At 37.1% G+C, this 15,206-nt stretch overlaps 1 protein-coding gene across 2 annotated transcripts in view; it reads right to left on the bottom strand.

Annotated features, from left to right (window-relative positions):
* Positions 1-592: 592 nt before the first annotated feature.
* The window catches only part of PDSS2 (decaprenyl diphosphate synthase subunit 2), a 211,833-nt gene continuing 197,219 nt past the window's right edge, over positions 593-15,206 (bottom strand). For both annotated transcript variants that reach the window (XM_023530921.1, XM_011360692.2), the window contains one exon: positions 593-1,377. In XM_023530921.1, the coding sequence (XP_023386689.1) occupies positions 1,219-1,377 (159 nt within the window). In that variant the 3' untranslated portion in view covers positions 593-1,218. The remainder of the gene's footprint in view (positions 1,378-15,206) is intronic.

Below are 15,206 nucleotides of genomic sequence, written 5' to 3'. Positions count from 1 at the left end.
TTTCCTTGCATGCCTCATGCCGGGCCATGATAACATGGTTTTGTAACTTTTGGGGGGATGAATTTAACTAAAATAACTTCACTTGGTGTTTGAGTGAACAAGGTAATAAAATCTGTTTGCTGTGCTCGCTGTCTCCAGATAGGGCTGTAATTACACCACATAAGGAAGAAAGGTAGCTGAGTCTAAATCTAGATCATTTATGTAAACTCAGCCTTCTTGTCAATGGTGCTCTCATATTGCATGCATGCAAACCGCAAAATCATCTCCTATGAACCACACAGAGACAGTGTCCGATTGCAGGCCTGTGAGATTGCTTATATTCTTTCTGTAACTGGATGTCTGTGGTCCAAGACCAAAATTTGACATTCTGAGGTTTAAAAAAAGTATTGCCAATGAACTGCCCAGTACAATTATATATCTGAAGCTTTTAAAAATTAAAAGTATTTTCTATACAAAAGTATTACAAATAATTACATTTTACTTGAAAAAAGTATCTTGTTCAGCTTTTCAAAAAAGTTTGGTGCTTTGAATGTATTTGAATAAACACTTGGTGTTCAAGAAAGAAAAACAGGCAATTTCTACTACAACCAAGTTAACATTTGATAACATTTTAATTTCCTACTTCAAATAATCGGCATTTTTCCCCCAGATACGCCCCCTCCCCAAATCTTACAAAAATATGAAACACAAAGTATATTCACACTGTATCTATAAATACAGAGACACAATTGCAAGAAGATAAAGCACATTTTTTTTTCTTAATCACTAGCTTTTGCTTTGACAGTCCCCCCTGGCAGGCATCGGCAGTGTTCCCCTTGACACCTGCAGCTTCCAGCTTGCTCGGTCCTCTCTGGAAGGAAAACCGCAGGCCACCGCCCTGGCGCCGTCCCTGCCTGGTCCAATCAATAAGGACCTATTTCCTGTCCATTTGCTGAGGTCACAGGAGCGAATCTCATTAATTATTTCTGCTACTGCGGCCTCAAGTGTGCTTCTGGCGTGACAAGTAAAAACTGCTTGACCTTTTTTCTTTCTAATTTTGTTTGTAACAGTTCCAAAAAGAAGGCAGTATTCATTTAACAACGTGATAAAAGGAAGAAAAAAATGTGTAGGTTTTTAAAGTCATTAACAAATTTAGATACTTCATTATGAAAGCTTTCCCGATCACCTCATTCCTCAATTTTTCCACCTAATGAACAACAGTGTCTTTTTAATTTGGTGTCACGAAAATCTGGTCACGGCAAACACAATGTTTTCTAAAGCAGATCTGGCCTCCGAGGGAGGAAAGCTCTCCAGGGCCTCCAGTGCCTTGTTTCCATGGTAACGACACAGGTCAATAGCTGAAGTCACACCTTTGCCAGCTTTGATTGTTTCTCGCAACTGTTAAGAAACAAATGCACGATAAAAGTCAGTTTTTAAGGTACTGCAATTAAATTGGGGAGGGGAGGTGAAAAACAAAGAAGGGGAGAAACAGTACAGATCTCTCGTTTCTGCTACATTCTTTTGAGGTAAAGAGGACATCTTTCCCCAACGCTCTAGAGGCACTAACATCCCCTAAGGCCGCTCCGTGTCTGTGCTCCAGAGGAGCACAATAGGCTCCAATCAGCCTAATTACGCCTCCTCCCTGAATCCCACCCCTTCATATTTTGAAATGTGCCCTACTGGGGGATGGCAGAGGGCATTTACATCTCTGGCATTTTGAATTCAGCAGCCTGATATTCTTATGCGAGGAAGGCTTCATTAGCATCCTAGTTAATAACTATTTTTTTTTATACAGTATGTTGACACAATAGTCCATACGAAAATGCAAGATACTATATTTTTAAAACTACAAGTCTTTATTTGACTGGGAAGAATGAACTACAACACCCTATGTAAAGAATAAAGTAAGCTCTCACAACAAAGGGAGTTGATTTCCAATTCCTCTCTTTGATGACAAGAAAGAACTGATAAAATGGTTACACTTTAGAGCTGAAAAAGATCTATAATAATTTGGTCTGTCCATCTCCCCCTTGCCTTGATTTCATCTTCTCTTTCTCAGTGAATACCTCGAATGTCTGCCTAACTCCCCAAATCAGAAACCTGGGAGCCCTCCCTCATCCTTTATCTGGTCAGGCACCATGGCAGTACCAGTGTTGCTTACCCATGACTGAACTTTCCGGCCCCTGGAGACCGGTTGGGGGCCAAGTGATAAGTTCTAGTCCATGAGTTGTGAATGATGCATGTCGCTCTGGGCTGCAGCATGCAACTGTCTGTGTAGTCCCTCCAGAGCTTCTCCTCTGGCACATCAACCAGCCACAGTGGAGGAGCTCCTTAGCCTGGACTCCAGAGTGACCACAATGAGCCACCACAGTGCCTTTCCAACCTGCACCTGACATGTGTGCTAGAAACACATCTTTGTTGTTTGAAGCCACAGAGATTGAGAAGTTGTCTGTAGCCATCTTGACTGACACAGTCACTAAGTCCCAGCCATTCTACCTCCTTTAGAGCTCTTGAATTTATCCTCTGCTCTTCATTTCCGTTGCCACTACATTAGTTCAGACGATCTTCATCTTTCGTCTGGATTATTTTTTGCAGTCACCTCTTAAAGAGTCTTCCCACCACCAGTTCTGTGCCCCTGGACTCTATCGGTTTCCCTTTTTCATCATGTATCTAGGGAAACTACTTACAGCTCTCATCTCCCCTGACACTATCTTCATCCCTGCCACCAAGTTCCCCAAATTCCCTTTGGGTGGAATGCGCTCAGTTAGAATGACAGCCCCAAGGGGCCAGGTGCTACTCCTCGATGCTCCTTGAGGACCCTCTCCATATCTAGAGTACAGCACTATTATAGTGTTGTATTTTAATTTTTCATTCACTAATCTATCTCTTCATTAGACTTTAAGCTACTGCATAATGCATGAAACATAAAGGAATAAAAGAAAGAAACTGTTTTATTCCTCTAATTACAGAGATCACAGAACAGAGGTCTAGAGATGCTTGGTGGCTCACTCAAGACTGTATGTGAATCGTGGCAGAGACCAGAAGCCAGTTTCTTCTAACACCCAGCCCAGCAACGCTTAATATTATACCACACCAGACTCTCAGCACTCCAGAGAAATTTCCACATTGCATATGAACTTTGGGACTCTTTCAGCCTAGGGTTCCCTGGCTTCTTGCTAATCAGTGAATGTAGAAAAACACTAAAATGGTGCTGGGTTTCAGAAGCAGCCAGATTCAAACTCTCATTCTAGCTTTGTAATGGTAGGGAAGCCCTTTAACTGCTTTGAGTTCTAAATGGAGATAATATCAGTCCCTTGTAGAACTGTTGAGGGGACTATATGAGACAGCAGAGTGCTTGACAGTGCTAAAGCACTACAGATGTTCAGGATGACTTAATTCTTCCTCTTAAAGCCCTTAGCCCCTGCCAAGATAGCCACCCCATCTACTAAGATCATATCTATTTTAGCTCGATGCACAATGACCTCAAAGTAGCTGAATTTGGATCAGACCAGCCTTAAAGATTAAAAAAGAAGAGAGAAAAGAAAGACATGCCCCACATTTTCATTATCTTTACTTCCCCAAATCTAAATTAGACAGGCCAAAATTCTCTATTCTAGACTTCTTGGTTCGTAGTTACAGGCATATGGATATCTGCATGACTGAATTTCAGTTTGCAAATATCAATTGAGCACCTATTATGTGTAAAGAGTACAATGATCCTTCTCTAGTTTATGGATCAGGAACTAATTAAGAGTATACTGTGAAAAGCAGCAAAACCAAGGTACAAATGCAGGACTATAGATGATCAGAGAAATAAGAGATCAACTGTAATTAGAAGAGATTCACGAAGGTCTGATCAAATAAGTAGGATTTGAGGCATGTCTTGAGTATGTTGATAGTTATTATGAGGTTTGGGGTAGCAAGGGAATTATAAGAAAAGAGAATAGCTTTTGACATGAAAAGCAATGACACAGAGGAGACCAGAATGCAGTTTCCAGGAAATGAAAATAGACCGGTGTGACACAGCCTGCAAGAGTAGGTGTTCAGGGATCAAAGAGGGCACTGAAAACCAGGTTAAGGAATCTGAACTTTATGAAAAAATGTTTTATTATCAAGTATTTTATTATTATTTTTTAGTTTTGTCCATCCACCTGCACCTTTCTCTTTAAGCCCAAAGACTTTTGGTTGACAGAGACAGTGGACAAAGGTAGAATTATTAAATATTTTAAAAGTATAGAAAAGTTAAAATACTAGAACAAGAGTGGCCAAACTATGGCTGTTTGTATAAATAAAGTTTTGCTGGAACATAACCATGCTCATTCAGTTAAGTATTGTCTATGGCTGCTTTTGTGCTATAATGGCAGAGCTGCAGAGTTGAGTAGCTGCCACAGAGATTCTATGGCCTGCAAAGCCTCAGTATTTATACTTCGGCCTTTATGAGAAAAGTCTGCTGACTCTTATACTAGAACAATGAATATCCTCTACCTAGGTTCAACAATTTTTAGTATTTTGCCACTTTTACTCTATCTACCTGAGAGAGAGAGAGAGAGAGAGAGAAAGAGAGAGAGAGAGAGAGAGAGAGAGAGTGTGTGTGTGTGTGTGTGTGTTTTCTGAACCATTGGAAAATAAGCTGGCAGCAGTAGTATGCTGGTAAATTAGCTCTCCAGCGGAGGAAAAAAAGCTCTATTTGTAATATTTCCAGAATTTTGTGGTATGAATACTCCTATCATTGGGTTTCAATCTACCAAGGATTGTGGGATCACAAAATTCTTGAATATTTAATAACAGGCTCTGAGCTGGTAGGACTTGGCTTGGACATACTATGGAAGGCAGTATGCTTCACCCTTGTTTTGACATGCATCTCCTATGATAAGAACATCCCCCCACATAACCAGAATACTATTATCGCAGATAGAAAAGTTCATAATAATTCTCTAATGTTATCTAATGTCTAGTCCATGTGCAAATTTCCCCAACTGGCTCCAAAGTGTCTTTATTAGCTTTTTAAATTCCAAACCATGATCAATCCTGGTTTACACATTGCATTCATTTGCCATGACACTTTAATCTTTCTTCTCTGCTATGACATTGCTATTTTAAAAGGACTAGGCTGTGCTGTACAATATTTTACATTCTGCATTTCTCCTATTGTTTCAGTTAGTTTGTTACTCTATAAACTTTATTCAGCTAGGCTCAATTGAATATTTGATGGTGGCTTATACGGTATGTAACCCTACAATGAAGGGTAATTCAGAGTAGGACGAGAAAGTCCCCAGGAGGACATTACTGAAAGTTACTCGAGTTCTAAAAGCGGTAATTTCTCTCACCCAATGACTATTTTCCTTCCAGTTAATACTTAAATCTGCTCTCTCCACAGAGGTAGGCTCACAGGGCTTTGCATATCAAGGGAGCTGATAGATTCTATGTGTAAAATGTTCATTTAATGACTCACAAGTAATCTAATCCTTCATGAAAGGTATTGTTCCTTGAAGAGATCTGTAAACACTTTCACCAACTACATAAACTATTGGCTTAAAGAAAATCCTTTAGATATAATTAATAGACCTTAAATGAGATAATTTTTTACTATAAATTAGAATGGGCAATGGGTCTCTCCTGATGACACGATTTTGTCCTTTGTAAATAAATATAACAAAAACACATTAAGCTGAGGATCCCAAACCTGGCTGACCATAAGCTTCGCCTAGTGAATTTAAAAATGTAGCTGCCTAGGCCCCATTCCTGGAGATAGACTTAGTAAGTTCTAAAAACAAAAAAACAAAAAACAAACAAACAAACAAAAACAACAAAAAAAAAACAAAGAAAAAGAAAAGCTTCTTAGGTCATTCCAATGATTAGCTGGATTTGGGAGTACCTCACTCGTATTTTGATTTACTTTATTTTAAAATAGTTGTGTTGGGTTTATATTGTTTCAGCCACATGTCCAACTAGCCATCTTTGCCATGACATAATTAAACTCAACAAGCATTTGTTGGGCACCTTTATCGCCTAGGTATACAGCAGGGGCTGGAGATACAGAGAGAAACATTGCCTCCCAAGACCACCTATAAGAGGGGCTGTTATAGGGCTATAGAACCAGAAAGGGTTAAATAGAACACAGGGGGATTGGACCTATGACTTTGTTTCTCAGAGCTGCAAGATAAAAGGTCACAATTAAAAACAATTTCTTCCACTTTTGCGTTCACTTACATTTTGACTAGGTAAAGACTAAATAAGGCATAGACAGAACTTTCTATATTAGAATGTGGCTAGAAGTGATAGTGTAGCCACACTGGCCCTTATGACTTGAAAAACAATTTAGCTGTAGAATAAATAACACAAGAAATACAAAAAAGTGAATTATTAGTCTCCGTTCTATTTCCTTGATAAAGCGCTTTAGGACACTAATATAATTAAATCTCTAATTAAGTCAACGGAATAATTGTCTAAGTGTGGCATCACCTGAAATAAATTAAGTCCAAATTCCCTGCTAGAGGATCCAATTAAACATATTAACACAGAGAGAAGAGGATGCAAAGTACTTAAAGTTAAGTGCACTATTATTTAACATTTGTTAAAAGATGTTACTAAACACCTTTCCAGTGATAAATGTTGCTTTGTGAGACCCTTTTGAGAAAATCATTGTATGTCTCTGAAATCTATTTGGTTCAAAAATCTTCTTCAAATATTACCAGCCTTTGCCATGCGGTCCAAGTAGTTTTAGGAGAAGTGAAGGCAGATGTCACTGCTCTCAAATTAAACCAGAGAAAGACTTAAAGACCTAGAAGAAATCCCAAGCACAATCTTATCTTCTCACTTCATTCCGCAGGAGAAGATCTTGGGATGAGAGAGGCTAAGTGATGTGGACAAGACTGCACAGGAAATTTGTGAAATAGCTTGGGTTTCACTTCTGGACACCCTGAGGTCTTCCACTCTACAGCACTGGGAAAGATTTGAAAATAACCCCAAGTTTTTTCACCCGACTAGACAGAGTGCTTAGAGAAAAATGGGGATGTTAAAACTTGTCTGGAACACAAACTAGACCTTGTTCTGAAGAAACTGTATAATAGAGAGTAAGGGAGTATAAAATAATACATTTTTTTTTATGGTTGAAAACACCTGGATAAGAGTAAAAGGAAACAAATGGAAGCCATGCTGAAATGGAGAGAGACCACATACCTCCTAATCAAGTGGTAGAAGGGACCACGCTTCCCTAATGGAGTTTATGAAGTTAGCAGAAAGGTAAGATGCAGGAATGATATGGGACTCCAGTCTTTGACATCTGCTAAAGCTCACATTCCATAGTTGACAAATTTTTGGTGAGCTGACTGATAATCTTATGTATCAGAAGATAGAAGAAGCACTTCTCGCTTAATTATGTCAACTTAATTGGATGTAGAAGTGATAGGAATCTGACAAAAAAAGTAATGCCCTCTTGGTATTAGAATCAGGGAAAGAAAAGGACCAGCAAGCATGGTTTTGGATACCCAGATGATACATCAGGAAGGTGCACTAATTTCACAAAAATTAGTGAAAAGATGACCTTGATTCCAAGAAATCATAGGTGAAAATATATCTCAAGAGTGATGGGAGCCTCTAAAAAACTAAATTCCAAAATTAGTCATAATTAATTATGAACAAAACCAAAATAAATGGCTACAGAGTAAGTTCTCTCAGGGCTCAGACTTGAAAAGGTCCAGGAGTGAAAGGAGGAGCATATCATCCCTTCCATTGCTGAGCCCGGGTGAGCGCCTGATAGCACAAAGCAGCACTGTGGAGACAGGACGCTATCCCTGATTTGAAGGAGCTGACAAAGGAAATGTACGAAGCTGTAAAAATTGTGTGGGAATCCACTCATAACTCTGTATTATCACCAGGACACTTGTCAAAATGTTTCTAAAGTTCTTTTCCTCATAGAAAAATGTTCAGAAACAAACCACCTTGTTAGAATCTGCTAAGACTGACAGGGGTAAAAGGGGGAAGGAAAAATAAGTGGCTTGAAAATGTAAAGGCTGTGTGTCAAATAAGAACGACTAAGCCCAAATACTTGCAAAAGGTATATTATGAAGAGAAGACAAAGGGGCAATAGAACAGCTAAAGAATGAGTTAAAAATTGTAATGACTAAAATAAATTCCACAAAGAGAGGACTTTAAGGATGAAAAATGCATTCAAATAGCCCATTAAGGTTGTGAGGGAGGCCTTGGACGGAGTTACCATACTGCCTTTCTTCTGCCTTCAGGTGTCCTTCGCTTTCCAAGATCACACAAGCTCCCACTGCAAACATAATATCTCCTAAGAAGGACAAGTAACAGAGAGTCGCCACCCATCGGCAACTTTCTCACTCATTTTGTCTGATGTTCCTGTCAGGCTTTCATCTCTTAGCACTGCCCCTCTGTCTTCCTCCTCATTCTGGATAGCCGGTGTCCGGTCTAAGACACCTTTGCAAAGTTGTCCACTCATCACCGTCTGCTCTTGCATGCTTAGAATGCATATAAATGTCCTTCCCAGCTAACCGAAAGACCATGAGAAATCTCAGAAATGCGAGATTTCAAAGGACTAATGTACTTAAACATAGAACAAAAGGAAAAGATGAGGACAAAGGTACATTCTGGAATACAGACTAGTGAATTTATGAAGAATTATGGCAAAATTCCAGAAAAGGTTGTTAAATAGTTTGTGAGTTCTAGAAAAAAGGCAATGGTGATCACAGTTCCAGGATAGGTCACAATGGACAAGTCATCACAAAACACTCCCATTTTTCTTTTGATATGACCACTTGGCTGTTAGCTTTGGAAAAGGTAAAGATAGGGTATATTTGAATTTTAGAAACTTCATTCTCTTCATGGGTAATACAGAGAAATGGGGCCTGGATTAGAGTATGGTAATATGGATTTGAATATATAAACAAGCACTCCTAGACAATGTTTAGTAGTGGATTTATATTGAGCAGAAAAGTGATGTCTAGTGTTGTGCTACAGGACTCAATACTTGCTTTCTTTCACAGTTTTATGCATTGCTTGAATGAAGACGGAGAAGAAATGCTATTAAATTTAAATTTTTCAGATGTCACATAGACACGCTAACACGTGGATAGCATCAAGATTTTAATGGTTTTGACATGTTGAACAATAGATTGATAGTAGCCAGATGATATATATAACAGGGATAGTTGTATAGTTGTGAATTTAAGTTTCAAAATTAATTGTATAAGCCCAGTTTGGCAGTGACTCATTAAAAAATGCTGAGAATCTTTGATAACTGCATTCTTTACATAATCCAAGACTGCAATGTAGGTACAAAAAAAATAAGCAAATGCAAACTTTGGCAGCATTAACAAATGTACCTCTACAAAACACAGGCGGGAACGGCCACATTGCACTCGTTGATGTCAACTCACATTTAGAAAACTATGTTCAGTTCTGGGTGACGATGCCATGTGTAAGAGGTGGCATTCAAGATAGATTGGGTCCAGTATTAGGATGAAAAAGTATTTGGCAACATGTCATCTAAGGAATGTTTAACTTGGAGCAAAAGATTAAAGGAGGGTATGAAAGCTATCTTTAAATATCTAAAGCAATTAAATGGAAGAAGGAATAGTCCTGTTCTATATGCTTCAGGGGACAGAACAAAGAGCAACAAGGGGAAGTTCTGGGAAGCAGATTTCAATTACAAATAAGAAAGAGTTGTCTAACAACAGAAGAATTATTTTTGACAAGTTGTGAACTCCCTATTAAGGGAAGTCCTTGGCAACTGGATGACCATGTCAGAGAAGGTATGAATGAAACTTAGCTAATGTGGGAGCTGGAACAAAGCTGCTTCCACAGTCCCATCCAATTCTAAGATTTCTAGCTGATAGTACTTCAATTGAAAGGTCTTGTCAGCTTTTGAATGGCAAGACTTAGTAGAAAGGAAAAGCTACAATTAAAACATTTCTCTAATATGAAAAAATGTGAAATGTATGGCAAACAGCATAAAAAGCATTCTTTTTTTATTTAGGGTAATAAATTATTGCAAGAATCTATAGGAAAAAAAATCTACCGATCTTAACTGAATATCTTACTTAGGCAAAGTTAGAAGGAGACAGAAATAAGAAAATTTTTTGTTATATTCTCAATCATAGGAATTCACATGCAAAAACACAGTAAGAATGGTAGTGCTTCTCAATATTAAAATAGTAATAACAATAGGAACAGCAATGACAAAAAGATAATCCCATATATAGTACTTATGTATGCCTAGCACTGTTCTAAGATATATCTCTATAGAACATATATATCTATAATAAGATATATATAATAGTATCTATCTTGTAGGGCTGTGGTATGGATTGAAGAGATGTGTATATGTATATATTTATATATATTATATATGCATATATCTTCTATTCTAAGATTATCTATTATCTATCTATCTATCTATCTATCTATCTATCTATCTATCTATCTATCTATCATCTTAGAACAGAAGATACATACATGCAATTCTCAGCACAGCCCTATGAGGTTGGTACTATTATTATTTTTGTTTTACAGAAAGCTGTGCAAGAGTAAGTTGCCTAAGGTAACACTGGAGAAGGTAGTGCTGGAGTTAAGATTCGAAGGGTTCTTGCTCTTAACCACCATGCCATAATGTCCTTTCTTTTACTTCTACGTGAACTGGAAAGCAGTGCAATTTCATTTGAGAAGAGAATACATACTTTTGTCAATAATGTCCTTTGCATGCCTGTGCACAAGGGCAAATTTTTAAAACACATATCGCGGATTAAAAAAAAATATGTCAATCAAAAATTTTTGGATATTTTCAGAGATGATAGAAAACTGAAGCCATCATTAGATTAATTATGTACCTCTATTACAACACATACATTTTTTTCTATCATAAGTAAAAGTGCCATGTAGTTGCAGAAAAATGTCAATAGGAATTGGATGCAGAAAATTTCCACATTTCCTGCTAAGAAAAAGGCCATAAATATCTCAATTGATTAAGTATATTCTTCTGATCACATTTTTTTTTTTTTAAGGCACTGGACAAGACTCAAGTGTCATCACAGCCACTACTGAGTCACAAAACAAAACTACTATGTTTTTACTTAAATTCTTAATAATAAAAATTTATTTTTACTAAAAATCTCAACCAAAGATTCTTACTGCAGTAGAAGTACTTGGAATTTCACACTTACGTTGTTTTCAGTATGTTTTTTTAAAACCAATCTCAGAGCTATACTATATTTAAGATATTAGATAAGGGACTAAATAAAGGATTAGTTCAAAAATGACAAATATAATTTAACCTATGCTTTAACATTTTTACTGTTATCTAATAAAAAGTGAATATTTTCCTTTTGTAAAATAGCCTGTAAAATTTCTGTAATATAAATTTGTATTGAGCTTTAAGATATTCACTTTTTGTCAAGTTCTGCTTATTCTTTTGCAGAGTTAAATCATTCTGCATCACTGTGTGAGAGTGCATGACACGTATGACATTTGTTACACTGCTCTCCTTTTCCCTTGCAAAGTCCTGAGACTCGAAGCCTCTGGAGATGGGGGGGTGAGAGGAGAGATGGGCTCTAGGAAGGATGAAATGTCACTATTTCCAGATGTGGTGGCCTTTCAAGTGCATTTGAGCAGAATCCCCCAGATGAAGCCCGACAGGAAACTTAAAAAAAAAATCTTATAATGAAATAACATGTTCTCCTCCGAAGACTGATTAACTCATTTCTGTGTTTCATATCAATATGAAAAATAATTGTAGAGAGGCAGTGAGCAAACTTTAGTAGGAAAGGACCTGGACATGTGTGACCTTGGGCAAAGCAACTTCTCTAAGCTCACTTCACTTGTAAAATTGGAAAGATAATATTTATACCACATAGAATTACTATGAATAAATAAGATAATATATGTGAAGTTACTTTGACATCAATAAAATTCTACACAAATGCAAGGTTTGAAGAGGAAGGGAGCGTGGGGTTCATTGCAAAACACAGTGTTCACTGTAACATGCACCTGGCTTTATAAACAGTCACAGACTATTTTATATAGATTCATGGAGGTGTTTTCAATATTTTAAATCTCATTGGAAACATGCTTGTGTTTTAGGAAATTAATTTCCAAATCATCTTGACCATTTAAAATTTAATCTATATTCCTTAAAAGAAAAAAAAAACAACATAAAAATGACGGAGTTGATATTTTCTTTTTCTTTTCAATTTTTCTTGCCTTCTCCTCTACATGTGTCTATTAGGCTCAGTCTGGGTGGTATCTGACCTCCTGTTGAGAATGAGATTTCAGATCTGATTTTAAGGCTTAATCTTTCACCTAAGTACATTTATGAGTCCATGCTGTGAACTACGATCCACAAAGAACTGAACATAGCCAAATAACTCATTTCATACAAATTATCATGTCTGACTATATATATATTTATATACATGTAAAACATATAAATACCCATAAACTAGATATATACACAGTTTAGAAATATTTTCGTGTAGTTAAAAACATTTTATTGGCATACTCGAAATTGGCCTCAATTGTTGACTCCATGGCAGAGAATTTGGGAAAAGTAGTGCTTGCTACTTAAAGAAACAGAGGTCAACTTATAGCTCAGGGTATGAGCAGATGTGCCTAATTTTGAAATGTAATTAGATAGATCAAAAAGTACAATTTTCTTAGTTTATAAACTTTCATCAGCACTTGACAGGTTGGGCATTTGAAGTCAGTAACATGGAATTATATTAAATTGAGGCTTTATTCCTTAGGAAAAACAATCAGTGCTTCATGTCTTGTCCAGGAAAATGTAAAGATTTATAAATCACAGTTTTATCCATATTCTAATTCAAAACTAATTTTTAATTTTGGTATCTTATTCCAGAGAGGAACTTAATTCCATATATTGAAATTCAAAAAGCAAAACTGTGACTACGAAGCTTTTTAGCAAACTCTGTAATAGAAATTCAACAAGCAAAACATATCATAGGTTGTCGACTGCAGCAAGGAGCCACTCTTGCCTGTAGCTCTTTTAGGAATGAATCAATAAATAGTAAGCTCTGTAATCTCATGACAAATACTATGCCGGTTATTTAATTAAAGAGAACACTGTGGAACGGGAGCACTCACATCATGTAGGTATCAAATAGTCCTGGGGGTTATGAGGAATACATAAACTATATAAGAGAAACTTTTTATTGTATTTTGGTTTCTATTAAATATAAGGCTTCTATTATTTTACTTGAGTCCATATCTTATTTATACACTTCTTAAATCCTCCTTATGTCCCAGTTTTCATCTGCTTTAGTATTTGAAAGCTGGTACTTGGATATCGCTTCCCTCAAAATTACTTTGACTACCACCACCATCCACATGACCCTAGAGTCCTAACATTCTAAAGCGCACTCTGATACAAAATGAGCTTAAAACACATTAATGACTTCCATCACTAGAAAGTATGTCAAACAACAGAAAAAAAAAACTACATTTAGTGAGAATAATGACAATGAAATAAATGTATACCTCTGCCATGTCTCTGGGCAGGTTGCCTCAGACTTGGAGCAAATATAGGAATCAATGTATGGAGTGTGCCATGTAATCATATCTGTAGGATTAATGCCTCTTCCAGACATAGGGGGTCTCTACGTTATAGTGTTATGGAAAGCATATTTGTAAACACAGATCCTTGTCTCCCACAAAAGAATAAGATAAGAACTTGTTTTAAATGGTTTTAGCTATAAACTTTTCTTGGAAGAGTGAAGAATGTTTATCAGTTTTTAAAAAATCATAATAATTATTGCACTGGTTCAGCAAAATAAATCCTAAGAGAGTCATTTACTAGACAACCACTATTTCTGAGACCAGAACTATGTCAGATTATAGAGTAACACATATAATTTTCTGGATACTTGTAAGACCAAAGCCTGCATACAAATTCTCTCATTTTTTTTTTTTTTTTTTGTAGTGTGTCTAACGTACCTTGGGAGGCAGTATGGTGGTAAAGAATATACCCTGAAGAGTCAGCAGACCTTCATGACTGTAAGATAGTAACTGTGTGAACATTGTTAGGTTATTTGATCTCTTCTTCAAAAAACAAAGGGATTCAGATATAGAATTTGATAGAAACATTTGATTAAAGTGCTTAGTGCGTGTCTGGAACAGAGTTCACACGGAAAACATGCATACGAAGGTGTGCGCCTTAAAGAGATCACAGCACGGAGAAAGGCCTACCACCTTTCCCATCTGGTACACGCAAATCTCGTCAGGAATGGATCACAGATAACGGTCAGCATAATTTCTTTAGATCGAGAACAGGGAGACCTTCCACAGGGGGCACCATTGTGCTATGCAGGCATTAATCTTCAGAGATTCATCTTTGGCTTTATTATGCCTGATAGTTACAATCTTTCATCAAGCTAGAAAGTCAAAGACTTGGGGGAAAGAAACAGGATCCTCTCACCCATAAAAGGGGAGGCCGAGTAGTACTTAAAGACACTGCTTGGGAAACATGGGGGAATGGCTTAAGATATACCAACTAAACAAATTACAGGTTTCTGATAGATCAAGAATCTTGAAATTACAAAAATCCTTCATGTTGTACACAATCAGGTTGTAAGATAAGCGTATGCATTTAGAAATATCAATCTAGGTAAGGACAAAGGGTTCTAACTTATTAAAACCACATTCAGCATCTACACAGAGGTGCCTCTCTTCCCTTTCTCTCGAAACATATAATTTTGGAAAACCCATGCTTCTCCACTGTGGGTTTATTTATTTATTTTTTGACAAGGAAAGAGACAGTATTCCCTTCAGTTCTACTTAAAACTGTTTCAGTGGACTAAACAGGCTCCTCCATAGGGATAGAAGGCTCTATCCTCTATATAAAGGCATATAGGCACTCCCTGTGCACAGGTGGCTCCTGATACCACAAACTGGGAGCAATAATTGAATCCAGCTATCCCACAGTGCAGAGCATTCACCCGCAGAACCAGCCTGCAGGGCATTCTTAGCTTTCTAGACTAAGATTCAAAAGGTTACTCCAATTGAATATTTCAACTCAAGGAGTGCAAGGCATTGAGGATGTAACGATTTGATTAAAAGTATCCCTTGGGAGTGGGGGAATAAGAGGAACAAAGGTGGAGTCAAATATGTCTTATGAATTAAAAGTACAGAATATAGGCACAAACATTTGGCATATCTTAGGTCATTCATTCATTCACTCATTCGACAGTAATTCAAAA

Source organism: Pteropus vampyrus, unplaced genomic scaffold (assembly GCF_000151845.1).
Source record: "Pteropus vampyrus isolate Shadow unplaced genomic scaffold, Pvam_2.0 Scaffold58, whole genome shotgun sequence".
In the NCBI taxonomy this organism is placed as follows: Eukaryota; Metazoa; Chordata; class Mammalia; order Chiroptera; family Pteropodidae; genus Pteropus; species Pteropus vampyrus.
The sequence above is the reverse complement of the archived record's forward strand: the minus strand, read 5'-3'. Positions and strand labels throughout refer to the sequence as shown.